The following is an 18243-nucleotide window of genomic DNA, read 5'->3' on the forward strand; positions in this document are numbered from 1 at the left end:
CAAAAGATGGAGTGAGATGTAAAAGGAGATGATGGACATGAAAATATCTGGATGTTGTTTGAATTGATTCACTTTTTATAAACTAAGTTTAAAGATGCAGAAACATGATGGTGAAATATGTCTTTGTTGTTTTCAGGATCCTCTGAGGATTTACTGACACCATCTAAAGATGTAGTGATGAGTTTGGAAGGAGGCACTGTGACTCTCTCCTGCAACTATTCAGGCTCTGAAACTTACTTCTTTTGGTACAAACAGAAACCTAATTCACATCCAGACTTTCTCATCGCCTACTATTCAAAGCAAACAGAAAAGCTGAAGTTTATACATGACAAAGAAAAACAGGAGTTTCATCTGGAGATCTCCTCTGCTGCAGTGACAGACTCTGCTGTGTACTACTGTGCTCTGCAGCCCACAGTGACAGGAAACAGCAAAACTCTGTACAAAAACCTTTGGAGCAAAGACAACAGAATACTCCACAACATCCACTAGAGGGAGCCACACACTGGTAAACCTCTGATTCTTGTGTCATTGGACTGATGACAAAGACAACAGAGAAATGAAGCAGTAAAGATCAGAGACAGAGACAGAGCTGCTGTGGAAGCACAGAACTGTTTGATTGGCTCAGCTATTACACTGGCCCCGCCCACTGAAGTTGAGCTCATCCAATGACATTATTTGTTGGTCATTGTGCTGCAGTGGAAGAACATTGTTCATGTGCTGTCTGTCTGGCTTTAATAACTCCAAAGACATGTTGCTGCACCTCTTTTTGCTTCTATCTCACATTATAGGTGAGTTTAAGAACAGGGATTAAAGTTTAGTTGAAGCTGCTGCATTAAGCAGATATACAGACTGCATTTCACTACTTTTCTTCTTTCTTTTTCCAGGACTAACAGCTGGAGACTCAATCACTCCTCAACAACCTGAAGTCACTGAAACAGAAGGAGAATCTGTCAAACTCACATGTAGCTATGAGACGAGTGAAAGCAGTCTTCTACTTCACTGGTACAGACATGATTCTGACCTTCAGGCTCCTCAGTTTATACTCTGGAAAGGAGCAAGATCATGGAGTGGCAATGAATATATTCCTGATAATCGATATGAATCAAAAACATCACGTATAACAACTAATCTGACCATAGCAGCCCTAACCCTGGCAGACACAGCTCTCTACTACTGTGCTCTAGAAACACAGTGATACAAAGTGTAGAAGAGGCTGTACAAAAACCTGAACACAGATATCTGACTACTCTTCAAAGAGGAGGGAAGTGGTATTCAAAGCACAGCTTCATATCAGATGGATTCTGCTAATTCCTGTTTTATCAGAGTCACTGTGGTTACAGCTGCTAATGAAACACTGTGGGAGGATTCACATGAGCAGCAAATCCACATCAACCACAAACCAACTGCAGGAACGTTCAGACACGAAGACATAAAAAATACAAAATTATAAGTAAACAAACTTTTATTACAGCAATATAAAGGAAAAACTAAATTCACTGCATGATTTTATCTCAGGACACTAAGGCAGACACAGAGGAAACTGTTTGTCTTTTCCTGGACTACAATCCAGGATCGAACCATGTTCTCAACAATTGAATGTTGTCCTTCAGCAGTTATACAAACCCAATTCCAAAAAAGTTGGGACTTTGTGTAAAATGGAAATAAAAACAGAATGCACATCTCAGAAACACGTTTTATTCAAAATAGGACAGAAAAAACAAAATGTGGAAAAAACTACAATTTTAAGAAAACTATGAACTTGTTTTGACTTTAATGCAGCGACATGTTTCACGATGGAACAACAAAGGCTGGAGAATTAAGTGGTGCTAAAGAAAACAGGTGGAGGAGCATTTTGAAAACTGTAAGGTTCATTTGTAGGGCTACAATGATTCGTCGACATAATCGATCACACGACATAGAAATTTCTTGTCACATCTTAAAACCACATAAATGTTTTTTTTGTTTTTATTTAAACTAAAACACACTACAGGAAGCTGTGGGGGCAGTATCACCTACAGTGGGGCAAAAAAGTATTTAGTCAGCCACCGATTGTGCAAGTTCCCCCACTGAAAATGATGACAGAGGTCAGTAATTTGCACCAGAGGTACACTTCAACCGTGAGAGACAGAATGTGAAAAAAAAATCCATGAATTCACATGGTAGGATTTGTAAAGAATTTATTGGTAAATCAGGGTGGAAAATAAGTATTTGGTCACCTCAAACAAGGAAAATCTCTGGCTCTCACAGACCTGTAACGTCTTCTGTAAGAAGCTTTTCTGTCCCCCACTCGTTACCTGTATGAATGGCACCTGTTTGAACTCATCATCTGTATAAAAGACACCTGTCCACAGCCTCAAACAGTCAGACTCCAAACTCCGCCATGGCCAAGACCAAAGAGCTTTCGAAGGACACCAGGAAAAGTATTGTAGACCTGCACCAGACTGGGAAGAGTGAATCTACAATAGGCAAGCAGCTTGGTGTGAAAAAATCAACTGTGGGAGCAATCATCAGAAAATGGAAGACATACAAGACCACTGATAATCTCCCTCGATCTGGGGCTCCACGCAAGATCTCATCCCGTGGGGTCAAAATGATCATGAGAACGGTGAGCAAAGATCCCAGAACCACACGGGGGGACCTGGTGAATGACCTGCAGAGAGCTGGGACCAAAGTAACAAAGGTCACCATCAGTAACACACTACAACGGCAGGGAATCAAATCCCGCAGTGCCAGACGTGTTCCACTGCTGAAGCCAGTGCATGTCCAGGCCCGTCTGAAGTTTGCCAGAGAGCACATGGATGATACAGCAGAGGATTGGGAGAATGTCATGTGGTCAGATGAAACCAAAGTAGAACTTTTTGGTATAAACTCAACTCGTCGTGTTTGGAGGAAGAAGAATACTGAGTTGCATCCCAAGAACACCATACCTACTGTGAAGCATGGGGGTGGAAACATCATGCTATGGGGCTGTTTTTCTGCCAAGGGGACAGGACGACTGATCCGTGTTAAGGACAGAATGAATGGGGCCATGTATCGTGAGATTTTGAGCCAAAACCTCCTTCCATCAGTGAGAACTTTGAAGATGAAACGAGGCTGGGTCTTCCAACATGACAATGATCCAAAACACACCGCCCGGGCAACAAAGGAGTGGCTCCGTAAGAAGCATTTGAAAGTCCAGGGGCCCGTTCTTCGTACCTCGCTAAGTAAGTTAGCTGGATTAGATTGTTGACGATTTCGCGTGATCTTGGATCGTTCGGTTCCCCGAAGATCATCCGGGACTTGCTGTCATAGCAACAGAGCCGTAAGCGTAAACCTGCTCGGGAGCAGGCTTACTTTATGTAAACAGGATTAGATCGCGGCCACGCAGGTATGTCCGCTTCATTCATACGAAAGCAACAGCGATATTCCACCACTGTTTCACCATAAATAAATAACATCAATGTAACTAAAGATAATGCAGCACCTGATCCATTTATTGATGTCACACAGATACATACAGGTCATTTCCTAAAAAAGGGAAATGTACTATTAACATTCTATTACATGTATGTGATTATTACAGATGTAATTCATATTTCAGAGTAGCAATTGCAAATTACTTTGTGTAATCAAGATGAGAGACCACGGCTATAAAAGCGAAGGTGGATTTGGGAAGTCTGTCGCAGCCATGTCCTGTCCGTATACGCGAGCCACCCATTGCGGAAGGTGCAAGATTGATAAGGAGAGTCCTCAGAATTCAGCGTATATTGCGGGATAGACAGGATCCTTTAGCTCAGCGCGACAGTGTGCTCATAGAGAGATATCGATTTTCCCGTGAGGGTATTATTTACTTAACCGACTTGTTGACGACGGGGTGCAGGACCACCACCTGTCTTTTTTTGCTCTGCCCTTTTCTTGGTTGCTGTTATAAACAAACAAACAGATTATTCCAGGGTCTCTTTCCAAGAGACTAAAAGCAATATAAGTGATAAATATTACCATTCTGTAGAATATTCTTATATTTCACTTTTACCTGTTCCCATGTTCTTGTGGGTCCTGTTGTGGCTCTAATGTGAAAGGGGATATAATATAACATAATATAATATAATATAATATAATAAATCTACCCTACCGCCTACTGGTGTTGGCCAGAGGGGCCGATGGCGCGATATGGCAGCCTGGCTTCTGTCAGTCTGCCCCAGGGCAGCTGTGGCTACAACCGTAGCTGCCTCCACCAGTGTGTGAATGTGAGAGTGACTGAATAGTGGCATTGTAAAGCGCTTTGGGTGCCTTGAAAAGCGCTATATCAATCCACTCCATTATTATTGTTATTATTAAATTACTTACGAGTTTAATTTGTCAGCAACTTCCTGCCAGCCCTCTCTCCTTGCTTTTGCAGCCTTTGCAGTGTTCCCTTGCGTTCTGATTAAACTCTGAAACTCCTGAAATCCCTCACTCAGGAGTTCTTGCTCTGCTGCCGAAAAATACCGAGCCGAGCGCGCTCCGTCGACATTTTCGCCGACCAATCAGAGGGTTGCCGATCAATGTTTCCACTATCGATGCGTAGCCCCTTTTACGACACCCAGTGATGTCACATTACTGCGTCCAGCTGTACTAATCGTCAACAGCAGGTGTGTTCGGGGAACCGGATTAGCGAGCTCACGGTTAGCGCGATGGTTTGATCTTGGATGTAGTGAGCGACGTACAAAGAACGGGCCCCTGGAGTGGCCTAGCCAGTCTCCAGACCTCAACCCCATAGAAAATCTGTGGCGGGAGTTGAAAGTCCGTGTTGCTCGGCGACAGCCCCAAAACATCACTGCTCTCGAGAAGATCTGCATGGAGGAATGGGCCAAAATACCAGCTACTGTGTGTGCAAACCTGGTAAAGACCTATAGTAAACGTTTGACCTCTGTTATTGCCAACAAAGGTTATGTTACAAATAGGGCTGAACGATTATGGAAAATAATCTAATTGCGATTTTTTGCCCCAATATTGCGATTGCGATGCGATATGCGATTATTTTTTAAGGTCTTTGTCTTCTGTATTATTAAACAAAGACAAGCAATACATCATATAGTATGGCCAATACTATATTACATTAATTTTAAACTGTTCTTTCCTGGAAGACAGACCTCTGTTATGATGACATGAGGTGATGCATGAATTGATGACTGACATTTTTATTTAACTTCTTCAATCACAACAGTATATTTGAACATACACAATAGTTTATTTTTAGCTTACAAACATCTGAGCATAAAGTGCTGACAAGGAACCCTGGTGTAAACATTAAAATGAAAGTCAGTACAATGTGCAGATTGCAGAAATATACATAAACAAAATCAGTGGCTTTACCACACTCAGTTTTTCGACATCTGTGAACTACTAGACAGTCATTCAATTAAAAAATAATATTAAATAAATAAAACTAATAAATAAAAAATACACACATCTTACTGATCTCTGCAGTCAGTAACATTACACATAAAGTGCAAACATAATAGCAATTGTATAAACACACACACAAACACGCCTTTAAAATTTAAAGGGGTGAAATTGGACGGTCTAGTTCTGATTAGCGTCACCGCTGTCTCGGTGGAGTTTAATAAACTCGGCCGTCTGCTTCTTGCTATCTAAAATATAACCAGACACTGGTGTAAATTCTCGACTGTCTCATACTTCTGTTTAATAAGTTTTCTGTTTGACGTTTAGTCAGCTGTGTGAAAACCAAGGAGGAACCCACCCGGGGGATTAATAAAGTTTTATTTTATCTAATCTAATAACTTTAATCTCAGCCAAACCGATTTACTCACGAACAAACAAAACACTGAAAAAAGCCCAACAATAACATTTTTATTTATTTCTAAGTGACTTATATATTACGTTTAACCCGAGCAGCGAAACTCCGCGGTGATCTGAAAATGATGTGCCGGGAGTTGTGCCGTTCTCGGCCGCATCAGTAACCCTCGAGCTCCCGGCTAGCTGTCGAGCTGGTGGGTAGCAGACGCCTCTGAAAACGTCGAAGCACTTTTGCAAATATGGGATATCTTGATAAACCGAGCAGATATTTGATGTTTACACAACTACTTTCTCGCCTGAAAATATTTTAAAAGTTTATTTTGTGACCCAGAAAGATTAGTATGAGTAATTTTAAAACTTAGTAGCGGCCGCCATTGTTGGAAACTGGAGTTTGGCTGGGCCGCGCTATGAATTCTGGGATATGGTAGTAATTTGGACAGCCTTCGGCGCGTCGCTGTGACGTAATCGGTCTACAAATGCGGCCTCAGAAGGATGCAGCCCATGAATTTGGACATGTCCAGAGTATAATCGCAGCCTTTGCGGTTAGAAAATTGCACTTGATCATGTCGCGATATTATCGCAAATGCGATATATCGTTCAGCCCTAGTTACAAAGTATTGAGTTGTATTTTTGTTATTGACCAAATACTTATTTTCCACCCTGATTTACGAATAAATTCTTTACAAATCCTACCATGTGGATTCATGGATTTTTTTTTTCACATTCTGTCTCTCACAGTTGAAGTGTACCTCTGGTGCAAATTACTGACCTCTGTCATCATTTTAGGTGGGGGAACTTGCACAATCGGTGGCTGACTAAATACTTTTTTGCCCCACTGTATGTTGTCTGCCAACACTGCACTCAACACTGACGAAGAATGCAGTGGAACAGCAAAACAGCATCATCTGTAAACTTTGGAAACTTGTTATTTTGGACTGGAAAACAAAATCTTTTTTTATTTACTTTAAAGCTGAATTTTTGGTTCAAATACTACTAGAATTTAATTCATATTACTTAATATTTGTATTTATTTCATTTTTATTTGGACAGTCTTATTGAGTAAAATAGGACTAAATATTTAAGTATTGATGTTAAAAATACATTATTTTCAAATTCATGTCTCCTGGGTCATTGTTTTAATTTTCTGTGGGACGAGACGAGAGGGTGATACTCACAGGTGGGCAGACCTGAGCAGGTGAGGTACTAAAGCCTAGAACAGGAAGTCTTCCCACAGGAAGCGGAGACAAGATTTATTGAAATAATCGTTGACTAATCAAAGACAAATTGAAACCTCTGGAGCATCAGAAAATCAAAAACACAACAAAGAGCCGGGGGACTGCTGAGCCTCTAGAATCCTCTATCAAACCTTTTTTGAGACCTGGTGCTGCCATCAATTTCAAAAAAAAGATTTATCATATTTTCCCTGACGAATGAAAAAGCTTCAACATGATAGGTATCATCAGATTTAGTTCACACATTGCGACATGTAATACAGTCAAACGATCATTGTCTGAATAGGTTTTCAAGCCAAAAGCAAAAACATTTGAACCAGCATGAATTTGTACATTTGTGTCAAACTTAGCTCCAAATATTTGACCTTTTCTAAAAATATGTTAAGACTACAGCTTCTCACCTGTGTGAGCTCTCAGCAGGAGGAAACAGCTGATGTTCAACATTTACGTGGCCAGTCAAATGAGGATTTCAACTTTCCCCACGCTTTGCAGGAATGCAGCTATTTACCTGAATGAATTTCTGTGTGTTTTTTAAGTGATGTTGAATTTGAAAACTTTTTACTGGAGGTGTTACCAACATGTGACCTCTCAACTGTGTGAGTTCTTATGTGGAAAGACAAACTTTTATTGTGATAAAAACCTTTCCCGCATGTTTTGCAAGAGTACGGCTTCTCACCTGAGTGAAGTCGTGCGTGTTGTTTAAGTGACGATGACCTGGGAAACCTTTTACCGCATGTTTGACAAGAGTACGGCTTCTCACCTGTGTGCAGCCGTACATGGTCTTTAAATGACGATGACCTGGAAAACAATTTACCGCATGTTTGACAAGAGTACGGCTTCTCACCTGTGTGAAGCCTTGCGTGTTCTTTAAGTGACGATGACGCAGAAAACTGTTTACTACATGTTTGACAAGAGTACGGTTTCTCACCTGTGTGATATCTCATGTGGACGGTCAAATGACAAGTTCGACGAAACTTTTTCCCACATGTTTTACAGGAATATGGCTTCTCACCTGTGTGGATCTGTGTATGCCTTCTAAGTACTGATGGCCTAGAAAACATTTTACCACAAGTCTTACAGAGATTTTTGCACGAACGAGAGCTTTCTGCATTTTTACTGTTTGGATTTCTCGATGATCCTGGATCTGCACTCCTGCTTCTTCCCTGATCTTGGCTCTCAGCAAGAGGGGCGTTATTAGTGATGAGACGATCATTATCTGGTTCACTGTGCTCTCCTTCCTCAGCAGCAGTCACCATGAAGGTATCCGTCTCCTCCTTCAGTCCTTCAGAGCTTTCTGCATTTTTACTGTTTGGATTTCTCGATGATCCTGGATCTGCACTCCTGCTTCTTCCCTGATCTTGGCTCTCAGCAAGAGGGGCGTTATTAGTGATGAGACGATCATTATCTGGTTCACTGTGCTCTCCTTCCTCAGCAGAAGTCACCATGAAGGTATCCGTCTCCTCCTTCAGTCCCAGCTGCTCTCCCTCCTGACTGCTGCACAGTTCCTCCTGCTCCTCTTTAATCTGTGGAGGTTCTGGTTCCTCCTGGTCACAGAGCTGCAGCTCAAGGAGAACCTCCTCCTCCTTACAGACAGGCTGCTGTGGGACGTCTGGAGGGGAAAAAAAAAGACAACTAATGAGATTATGAGAGACAGAGAGAGACAGACAGAGAGACAGAGAGAGACAGAGAGAGAGAGAGTACATACAATACAAATATCACATTGGGGATGGTCAGGCTAGGTAGTGAGGAAAAAAAAAAACAAAAAACAAAAAAACAACAGTGAAATGTGTAACACAAAAGGATAATACAGGAATATCAGCACACCATAACACAATAAAACACAGACAAGCAACATGGGAGAGTATTCCAGTGTGTACAGCTGATCTGGGACAATCTTCGCCTGCGCCTCCAGCTGATCCGTCCACATTGGATGGGAGGCGTTGGATTCAGGGGAGGGAGGGTGATAGTGAGGGCGCATCAGTATCAGTGTACATGTTTCGTGCGTGTGCATGTGTATCCCGTGTTCAGCTGAGAGAAAGTGTCACCACGCCCGGTTAAGCAAAGGTCAACAGTCTCCAGTGGACGCAGGTGGCCTTGAAGGAGGGACAAAGAGTTCTGACAACAATCCTGTAATCATGGGAACAATTTGTTGTTCCAGTCAGCTTCGACCTTGGCGCCAGTGGGATAGCTGCATGAGTGAAGATGGTGAATGTTTGGGTTTAGTGCGAACAACTGCATCCAATTTTTACAGTTGGTCTAATGTCCGTCACTGGTCACCAATTATCTCAATTCCCGTTGTTCTTCTCCAAGATCTTATCAAAACACAGTCTGAGTACTCACAGCCCTGCCCATCGTCTATCATGTCAGCCAGCCTTATGGGATTTTGAACAGCAGTAGCAATAAAAAAAAAAAAAAAAAAAAAAAAAAAAAAAATGCGGCCTGAACCTGAATTGGGATACAGCCATTGAGATGAGATGAGATAGCCTTTATTTGTCAGTTGCAGGTTTTTTGGCCACAACCGAGATGACAGACCTTGCCGACCGTACATACAATACAAACATCACATTGGGGAGACAGGTCAGGCCAGGTAGCGAGGAAAAAAAACATTGAAATGTGCAACACAAAAGGATAATACAGGAATGCACAGATATCAACACACCACAGCACAATAAACACAGACAAGCAACATGGGAAAGAGTTCCAGTGTGGACATCTGATCTGGAACCGCTACAATCTTTCGACTGCGCCTCCAGCTGACCCGATGTCCACATCATGGGGGAGGTAAGCGTTGGAGGTGGCGTTGGATCCGGGGTAGGGAGGGTGATGCGTCAGTGAGTGCTTATCAGTATCAGTACAGGGAGTGCAGAATTATTAGGCAAATGAGTATTTTGTCCACATCATCCTCTTCATGCATGTTGTCTTACTCCAAGCTGTATAGGCTCGAAAGCCTACTACCAATTAAGCATATTAGGTGATGTGCATCTCTGTAATGAGAAGGGGTGTGGTCTAATGACATCAACACCCTATATCAGGTGTGCATAATTATTAGGCAACGTCCTTTCCTTTGGCAAAATGGGTCAAAAGAAGGACTTGACAGGCTCAGAAAAGTCAAAAATAGTGAGATATCTTGCAGAGGGATGCAGCAGTCTCAAAATTGCAAAGCTTCTGAAGCGTGATCATCGAACAATCAAGCGTTTCATTCAAAATAGTCAACAGGGTCGCAAGAAGCGTGTGGAAAAACCAAGGCGCAAAATAACTGCCCATGAACTGAGAAAAGTCAAGCGTGCAGCTGCCAAGATGCCACTTGCCACCAGTTTGGCCATATTTCAGAGCTGCAACATCACTGGAGTGCCCAAAAGCACAAGGTGTGCAATACTCAGAGACATGGCCAAGGTAAGAAAGGCTGAAAGACGACCACCACTGAACAAGACACACAAGCTGAAACGTCAAGACTGGGCCAAGAAATATCTCAAGACTGGTTTTTCTAAGGTTTTATGGACTGATGAAATGAGAGTGAGTCTTGATGGGCCAGATGGATGGGCCTGTGGCTGGATTGGTAAAGGGCAGAGAGCTCCAGTCCCACTCAGACGCCAGCAAGGTGGAGTACTGGTTTGGGCTGGTATCATCAAAGATGAGCTTGTGGGGCCTTTTCGGGTTGAGGATGGAGTCAAGCTCAACTCCCAGTCCTACTGCCAGTTTCTGGAAGACACCTTCTTCAAGCAGTGGTACAGGAAGAAGTCTGCATCCTTCAAGAAAAACATGATTTTCATGCAGGACAATGCTCCATCACACGCGTCCAAGTACTCCACAGCGTGGCTGCAAGAAAGGGTATAAAAGAAGAAAAACTAATGACATGGCCTCCTTGTTCACCTGATCTGAACCCCATTGAGAACCTGTGGTCCATCATCAAATGTGAGATTTACAAGGAGGGAAAACAGTACACCTCTCTGAACAGTGTCTGGGAGGCTGTGGTTGCTGCTGCACGCAATGTTGATGGTGAACAGATCAAAACACTGACAGAATCCATGGATGGCAGGCTTTTGAGTGTCCTTGCAAAGAAAGGTGGCTATATTGGTCGCTGATTTGTTTTTGTTTTGTTTTTGAATGTCAGAAATGTATATTTGTGAATGTGGAGATGTTATATTGGTGTCACTGGTAAAAATAAATAATTGAAATGGGTATATATTTGTTTTTTGTTAAGTTGCCTAATAATTATGCACAGTAATACTCACCTGCACAAACAGATATCCCCCTAAAATAGCTAAAACTAAAAACAAACTAAAAACTACTTCCAAAAATATTCAGCTTTGATATTAATGAGTTTTTTTGGGTTCATTGAGAACATGGTTGTTGTTCAATAATAAAATTATTCCTCAGAAATACAACTTGCCTAATAATTCTGCACTCCCTGTATATGTATGTGTGTGCGTGTCTATAGTTCAGCTGAGACACTGTCCTTCGCCCTGCCAGGCTAAGTAAACAGTCTTCCAGCCAACCCAGGTGGCCTTGTAGGGAATGGGAAGGAACAGACTCAACACAGTCGTTATCAGGGAGTTGTTGTTCGGCTCCAGCCTTGAGCTGGCGCCGAAGGGGTAGCCAGGTTATGATGGTAATTGAGAATTTCAAGCTGTTTTTTAACACTCCGACACTGGTCTCTCAGTCTCCCGTTAATAGCTGCGAGCTTCTCCGTGATGTTATTAGCCGTCGATTCTGTGGTCTTGTCACTCTTTTTGCTCACAGAGCAGATTCTGAGACCTCACGACCGCAGCCAACTGATCCGAGGTGTAATCCAGCTCCACCCAGAGATGTTGTTCTGAGTTGATTCTTTCCTGATATAATCCAACATACATACGCTCAAAGGTGTTATTCTGAGCATTCACTGCAGCCGTTAGCGCCTCCAAGCTCTTAACCATGCTGCCTTCAGTGAGCCCTTTCTGAGAAGTCGCACCTGTCGTTCCAATCCCAGCGGGCAGCCTTGGTGGGGTTTGAACAGCCGGTTCCGCTCTCTTAATTCTCCGATAAGTCAGGGCCAAGCCAGCTCCGATCAGCAAGAACCCTGTTATCGTGGTTCCGAATAGGTAGATATCTTCAGCGTCCTCGATCGACAGTCCCGCCAGGCACACGATCCTCTGCCACCCGTCCATCGTGTATCCGGCAGGGAAAGTCCCTCCAGGGCACTCGGGTTCTCCCGAGCCCAGACTTCACGTTAAAGGGTGTCAATAGCATTCAGAGACCAGTTGATCAAATCCATAATTCTCTTTTAGGTTTTAGACACAGACTGTGAGAGAGTGTTCCAGGGAAAGTAATACAAAAAAAGACACGAGACTAGACAAGGACATAAGAACTAGCAGGAAAGATAAGGGAGAGGAGAAAAGTGCGTCCGCCTCCTCCGAGAGCCAAAGAAAGTGTGTGTCTGTTTTATACTGATGCACGAAGGCCCTGACACTGAGAGGGTGGATCTACCTGTACGTGACCAGGCTGCATCCTCAGTGCTCAAACATCTGAAGATGAAAACCTGTTTTATGTTTCCTACATCTAATCAAGCGCACGACACAAACACTCAGCAAGTACTGGTCTCTGTTTATGGATGGGCTAAAGAAAGGCAACGGAGTTGATGCCTTGTAACTAAGCAACAACCTATATGATGCACTTAGCAACGCTAAGTCACACTGAGTCTGAACTTTTACAAACCAAGCCACTGAGAACTGAGGACACAATCAGCAGAATGTCTGTGATGAAAATGACCATGAGCTGCCTGAAATGACACTGATGCGTTCATATTATTGGAGACCCACAGGAGGACTTCTATCGCTGTATCTGCATCTGCATCTTAATGCATTCATACATGAGGGTATTTTACATTACACTTTCTTTTAAAGCGATACTTTCACAGTTCTAACTTTATGCTGTTACTTGCATAAAGAAAACTCAAATCCAGGCTGATTTCAGCGCCTGCTGTTTGAATGGAGCACAGTGCAGTCCTGTCAGTGAAGTTGCCCCCCACCTTCTTCAAATCCAACAAAAGTGGTATCAAACGTTTGTGCTGCAAATTTTTTTGTTTGTGCCGCTTTCATTTTAAAGATATTTATAAAATTCCATCAATCCATCCATTCGCTTCCACTTATCCTTTTAAGGGTCGCGGGGGCGCTGGAGCCTATCTGAAGAAATTTAAAGGGGCATGCCCGTAGGTGCGTATCAGTTTATAATTAGATATGGTGTTTTGAGCCAATAAGCTGGTTGTGGATCACTGACTACCATGTTTCTTAACATTACCTTACTCCATCTAGTGTGCTACCAGCAGGGTATATGCTAAAATGCTAATGGTTGTTAAAACATTAACCTAATAATATGTGAACTGTAGCTTTTAATTCAAATGCTAATATTAACAAAAGTGCTGTCATTTGTATGTGGGCTGTCATGAGCAAGTTGTATAAAATTAACGTGCACTTCAGTGATTCAGCAAATCTGAGCTCAACGGCTCCAAACAGCCTGCAGAACTGTGAATCTCAGGTAACTGTCAATGTTACCTGAAAGAGCCAAACTTCTGTAGCCATGGTCCCAAAGGGCTATTAAACACGTGTGGCATTGACACACATTTATCTCAGAGCCTGGATTTATCTACAAGTATTTTGATGATGAGCTATGAACATTGACTAAATTCATTTTTATGCCGATCAAATGAATTTTGAACTAGATCTTGTTAAGGATAAACTGGTACAACTCTGCCGAAAAAGCAAACATAGCGACCTGTGTTCGGTTTGTGATCACCAGGGGGCGCTATCACACACATTCTACGTCTGAGAAAAAAAAACAAGAGTTGAAGAAAACATGTGCTAGCTCTCTCATTTGCATTTTTAAGCTAGCTTCCATGAGCAACAGCAATCATCAACACTTCAATTCACTACGTCAAAACAGTGTATCAAAGTAATTTTATGTCCACTTAAAGATGTAGAACTAAAGTTATAACCAAATTATGGCAGTAATATATCACATTTGTCATTTTTGCTTGACAGATGCCAAAGAAATCAGTGGTGGACAAAACTGCAGTATTTGAAGTCCTTCGTGCTTCTAAAGAAGCAGTCATAAAAGATGGAAGTTTCAACTCCAAGTGACATATAGAAAAATCTATGCAAACAACTTGGCGAAAAGATGACACCAAAAGCTCTTTACACTTTTGTTAAATTAAACAGACAATGTATGGGCTGCTCTGGATTACAGTGACGAATAGAGACTGACACAGACAGCAGTGACAATGATAATGATTTTGAACAAAGCAGCTCTCCTTTTCAAAACAAAGACTGCAAGACTGTGGAGCTCCCATTTGGATACATATGATATGTGGATACATATGATATGTGGATACATATGATATGTGGATACATATGATTCCACATAAAGTCACATACAAAAAGAATACTTTCAAGAAAAGGGAAGCTGGCCAGCTGTACATTACATGTGAAAAGGAACCTGAAAATCACTGCCCAATGGTGCTGAAGTGTGTAATGGCAAACACGGATGAATCCATGCACACTGGCTTTTCTAAGAGAGCCATGCCCGGAAGTCTGAGGGCACAAGTAACAAAAGAACTTGGTGAAGGCAGACTGCAGCCCCATGTGTGGAGAGCATCAGAGGCAGCAAAGCTGATGGACTTTGGTGATCCAGAGCCAAGCCATCTACCAAATTTGACAACTCTGCGCAAAGACAAACACGAACAAAATCAACTAGAAGTTGCTCATAAAAACCCAATACTGTCTCTCCACTCATTAAAATACAGTTCCCCTCCCAGTGGAAGCATTTGGGACATTGGATTAGACAAGTTCTTCTGTCACTACTGGAGTCAAACTCAAATGCTGTACAAGACTGCAAAGCACCCATAGTCGCCTTTGATGCGACTGGCTCAGCTGTAAAAAAGCTTCTCAGGCCTAATGGTTTATCTGGAAACATCTTCCTGTATCAAGGTGTGTTAACAGGAAGGGACAACTCTCACGTCCCAGTGGTGCAAATGTTGTCAGAGAGACATGATGTCCAGGCAATCACAAGATGGTTATCGGAATGGATTCGTGCTGGAGCACCAATCCCAAAGGAGGCCATCTGTGATTTCTCCTTAGCTTTACTTGGTGCTTTAGTTAAGGCTTTAACACATCATTCAGATTTGAAGCTACATTAATGAATGCTTTGGTGTCTTGCTTCGGAAAAAATCCCCCTTATGTCAGAAGTGTCCAAAGCAAATCTGAAAAGAAAGATTGCAGATGAGACTATGTCTGTTTCTGATGACAAGGAAGAAGAAGACATTAGATAACTTCAGCTAATGTTGAAGCAGAGTTCAAGAACATTAAACATGGTCTGTTCAAGCATGAAAATCTCCCTATAAGGATAGATAAATTCACTGCACGACATCTTGGTTTCATTGAAGGAAACATGCAGATCTGTTCTGCAACACAAATACGAAAAGAAGCAGAGGTTGCCAGACAGGATGGTACAGTGAAGCGTCAGGATCCACACAAAGCCTTTGTGGAGCAGGAAGTGGATGATAACCCCTCTCAGGAGCCCAAAATTGACACAGACATGGACATTGAAGAAACAGCAGCTTTGGAAAACTGGAGAGGCCTTGCAGTTCCACCAAACCATACCTCTCCCCTTGTCCTGAATGGCTCCACTCAGATCCAGCTGTGAAAAAGAAAAAAGTAAAGCTATGGCTGTTAAAAAATGGAAATAATCAACAGCCAGTCAAACTTGGCAAAGGACAATACTGTGTCATGAACACCTGTGCCTTTGATGCCTTCTGTCAAAGTCTGTGCTGCGCTTTCTGTGACAGTCTTACTGCTCAAAACATGTTGAATAGTTCAGAGGAGAACAAAGTATTCCAGCTTGTGAAATCCCTTGCTTCAAAGGGTGTCACTCAACATGCCTATTCATTGAGGGCAGAGGTGCTGAGCTCAATATTCTGCCCTGTTCAGTTGAAGACTGCTGTTCATCGTGTTGATGCACAGCGCCATGTGTCCACAGTAATTCAAAAAACAATGACGGAAAATCCAAGTGTTCACTTCACAAGACAGTGTTCCTCCCAGTACTGCAAACTTTACACACCAAACACAAGGCAAATCCCTTTTGTTTCCATTGATCTGTCAGCTTCTGGCATAGCTCACCTTCAGTCTGCTGTTGAACAAGGGCTCAACCTTCCAGCATCGCCATGCCTAAGACCAATCGAAAGTCCTGATGCATCTCCAACAGCATTTAAAACAGATTCATCAGGAAAGCAACTTTGCACAGGGACTGTTTGTCACAGTTTCACCCTGAGAGAGCTTGTATGGATTGACACAGACCTTGGAAAAGGCTCTACAGAAACTCTGGAGCACAGTTTTCACAGTCCAAAAAGGTTTTTGCTTACTGAATTCCCATCCACTCTGCTACTTCAAGGAGAGAAATTCACACTGAAAGCAGTCATTACATTTCAGGAGGGCCCAACACCAGAAACACTCGGGCATTATATGACATTCTGTAACAGGACCCCGTACATCTGGGAGATGTATGATGACCTAAGGAAGGATGTAACCATAGCATCTGAAAACACCAGCGCATGTCCGCACGCTGTGCTCTACACAAAGGAATGATGGCAAGATTTCATGAAAGAAAGTCCTTTTCTAGTTTGTGAGTTAGATGATGGAAATAGCTGTTATTTTTCAGTTATTGTATTAGACTTGTGAGGCTCAGACACTTCCATGTATTTACCTTTTCTAACAGGAAACATAAACCACGTTGTTCTCGTAGTTTTGTATTTTGTTACCAGCAAATAAAGTTGTTTCTCCAACAGAATGCATTAATTATTTTAAATGCTATATTTAACCTAGTTTTTAAATAGGTTATAGCAGTTTGATTACTAGGTTTAAGAGTGTGATCATGAGAAAAAAATATCCAATGCTGGTTAATATCTCTCAATGTTTTTTTTACAGCAAAGGAAGTGGCTGGTTGAACTTTAGAAGCTTATAATAATATCTTTAAAACGACAGCGGCACAAACAAACATTTTTGCAGCACAAAAGTTTGACATCAAATTTGTTTGATTCCATTAATGTGGGGGAGCTGGTTGACCTCTGATGACCTCTAGAATTTTTCTTGAATATCTTTAAAATGAAAGCAGCACAAACGAAAATGTTTGCAGCACAAACGTTAGATACCACTTTTGTTGGATTTGAAGAAGGTGGGGGGCAACTTCACTCGTGCAGTCCTGTCCTCTGTTTGCTCTTTGTTAGCTCACATCAAAAAGTCCTCACAATCAGAAACGTCCCGCAGAGCTGTGATCAGGATGCTCCCTCAGAGGGACACTCACCTGTCATGTGCAGCTTGATTTGGGGTTTACAGGTGATATCCAGCAGTCTGCGCTGACGGTCGATCTCTTCCTCGTACTGGACGATCGTTTTTTCAAACTCCAAGAATATTTGTTCAGCAGCAGCAGTTAGTCGCTCGTTGATGAACTCTCTCAGATACTGAACTGAAGGCATCGTTGCTGCCGCAGCTCACACACTCAGCTCACACAACAACAACAGTCTCTGGAAAGCTAACGCAATTTGCGCCTTTCCTTTGTTTACTTCCGCCTGGTGTCACGTGATTAACGCACCTCCCCCTCTCTCTCTTATTAATGAATGTAAAGTATTACAGAGAGCTCGGTGAGTCAGTGCAAAGCCGCTAACACCACAGTGATGTGCTGACTCTTTCGGTCCCACACTCCCGGCTCTGTTCACACACGCGCCTTTCCTTTCTTTATTTCCGCTTGGTGTCACACGGTTGTTGCTCCGGCAGAGAGCATTTACCTTTAACTGTTCCGCTGTCGAAGATTTCTCTGTTTCAAATCAGTTTCCAGCTGAAATCAATTTTTTTCTACATCCACGGAAAACAAGAAAATCGCAGATATTCTCATTTGAATTTTAAGCTTTCTGGTTTGAAATGATCTGAATACGTTTCTTATATTGAACTTTAACATGATCCCTATAAAAAGAGTTACTGTTTGATCTGGTGAGCTCAGAACAAACAAAAAAAATGTGCTTTCTGATCAAAATATATAAAGTTTGATTAAAAACTTACAAAGTAATGCCAGAATAAGTTATTAATTATTACTGTTGTTTGACTGGCCACAAATCAATTTTTATTATATTCAGTTGTTAAACATTCGGCATATTGTTTATTAAATTAGAACCTCTGGGGCCTGTTCTTCGTACGTCGCTTACTACATCCAAGAT

General features: G+C 42.1%; 1 protein-coding gene across 2 annotated transcripts; it reads right to left on the reverse strand.

Moving 5' to 3' along the window:
• Nucleotides 1-2880: 2880 nt before the first annotated feature.
• LOC308413030 (uncharacterized protein) lies at nt 2881-17780 on the reverse strand. Of its 2 annotated transcripts, XM_080907814.1 has the most exons (3): nt 17337-17780; nt 7939-8619; nt 2881-7808 (listed from the first exon to the last, which is right to left on the reverse strand). In XM_080907814.1, the coding sequence occupies exons 1-3, from the start codon at nt 17506-17508 to the stop codon at nt 7615-7617; spliced, it is 1047 nt and encodes a 348-aa protein (XP_080763940.1). In that variant the 5' UTR covers nt 17509-17780; the 3' UTR covers nt 2881-7614. The 2 variants fall into 2 exon arrangements, with proteins under 2 accessions (XP_080763940.1, XP_080763939.1); XM_080907813.1 differs by having other exon boundaries at nt 2882-8619; nt 17337-17779.
• Between the last annotated feature and the right edge of the window lie 463 nt (nt 17781-18243).

Source organism: Rhamphochromis sp. 'chilingali' (genome assembly GCF_963969265.1).
Source record: "Rhamphochromis sp. 'chilingali' genome assembly, chromosome: 16".
Lineage (NCBI taxonomy): Eukaryota > Metazoa > Chordata > Actinopteri > Cichliformes > Cichlidae > Rhamphochromis > Rhamphochromis sp. 'chilingali'.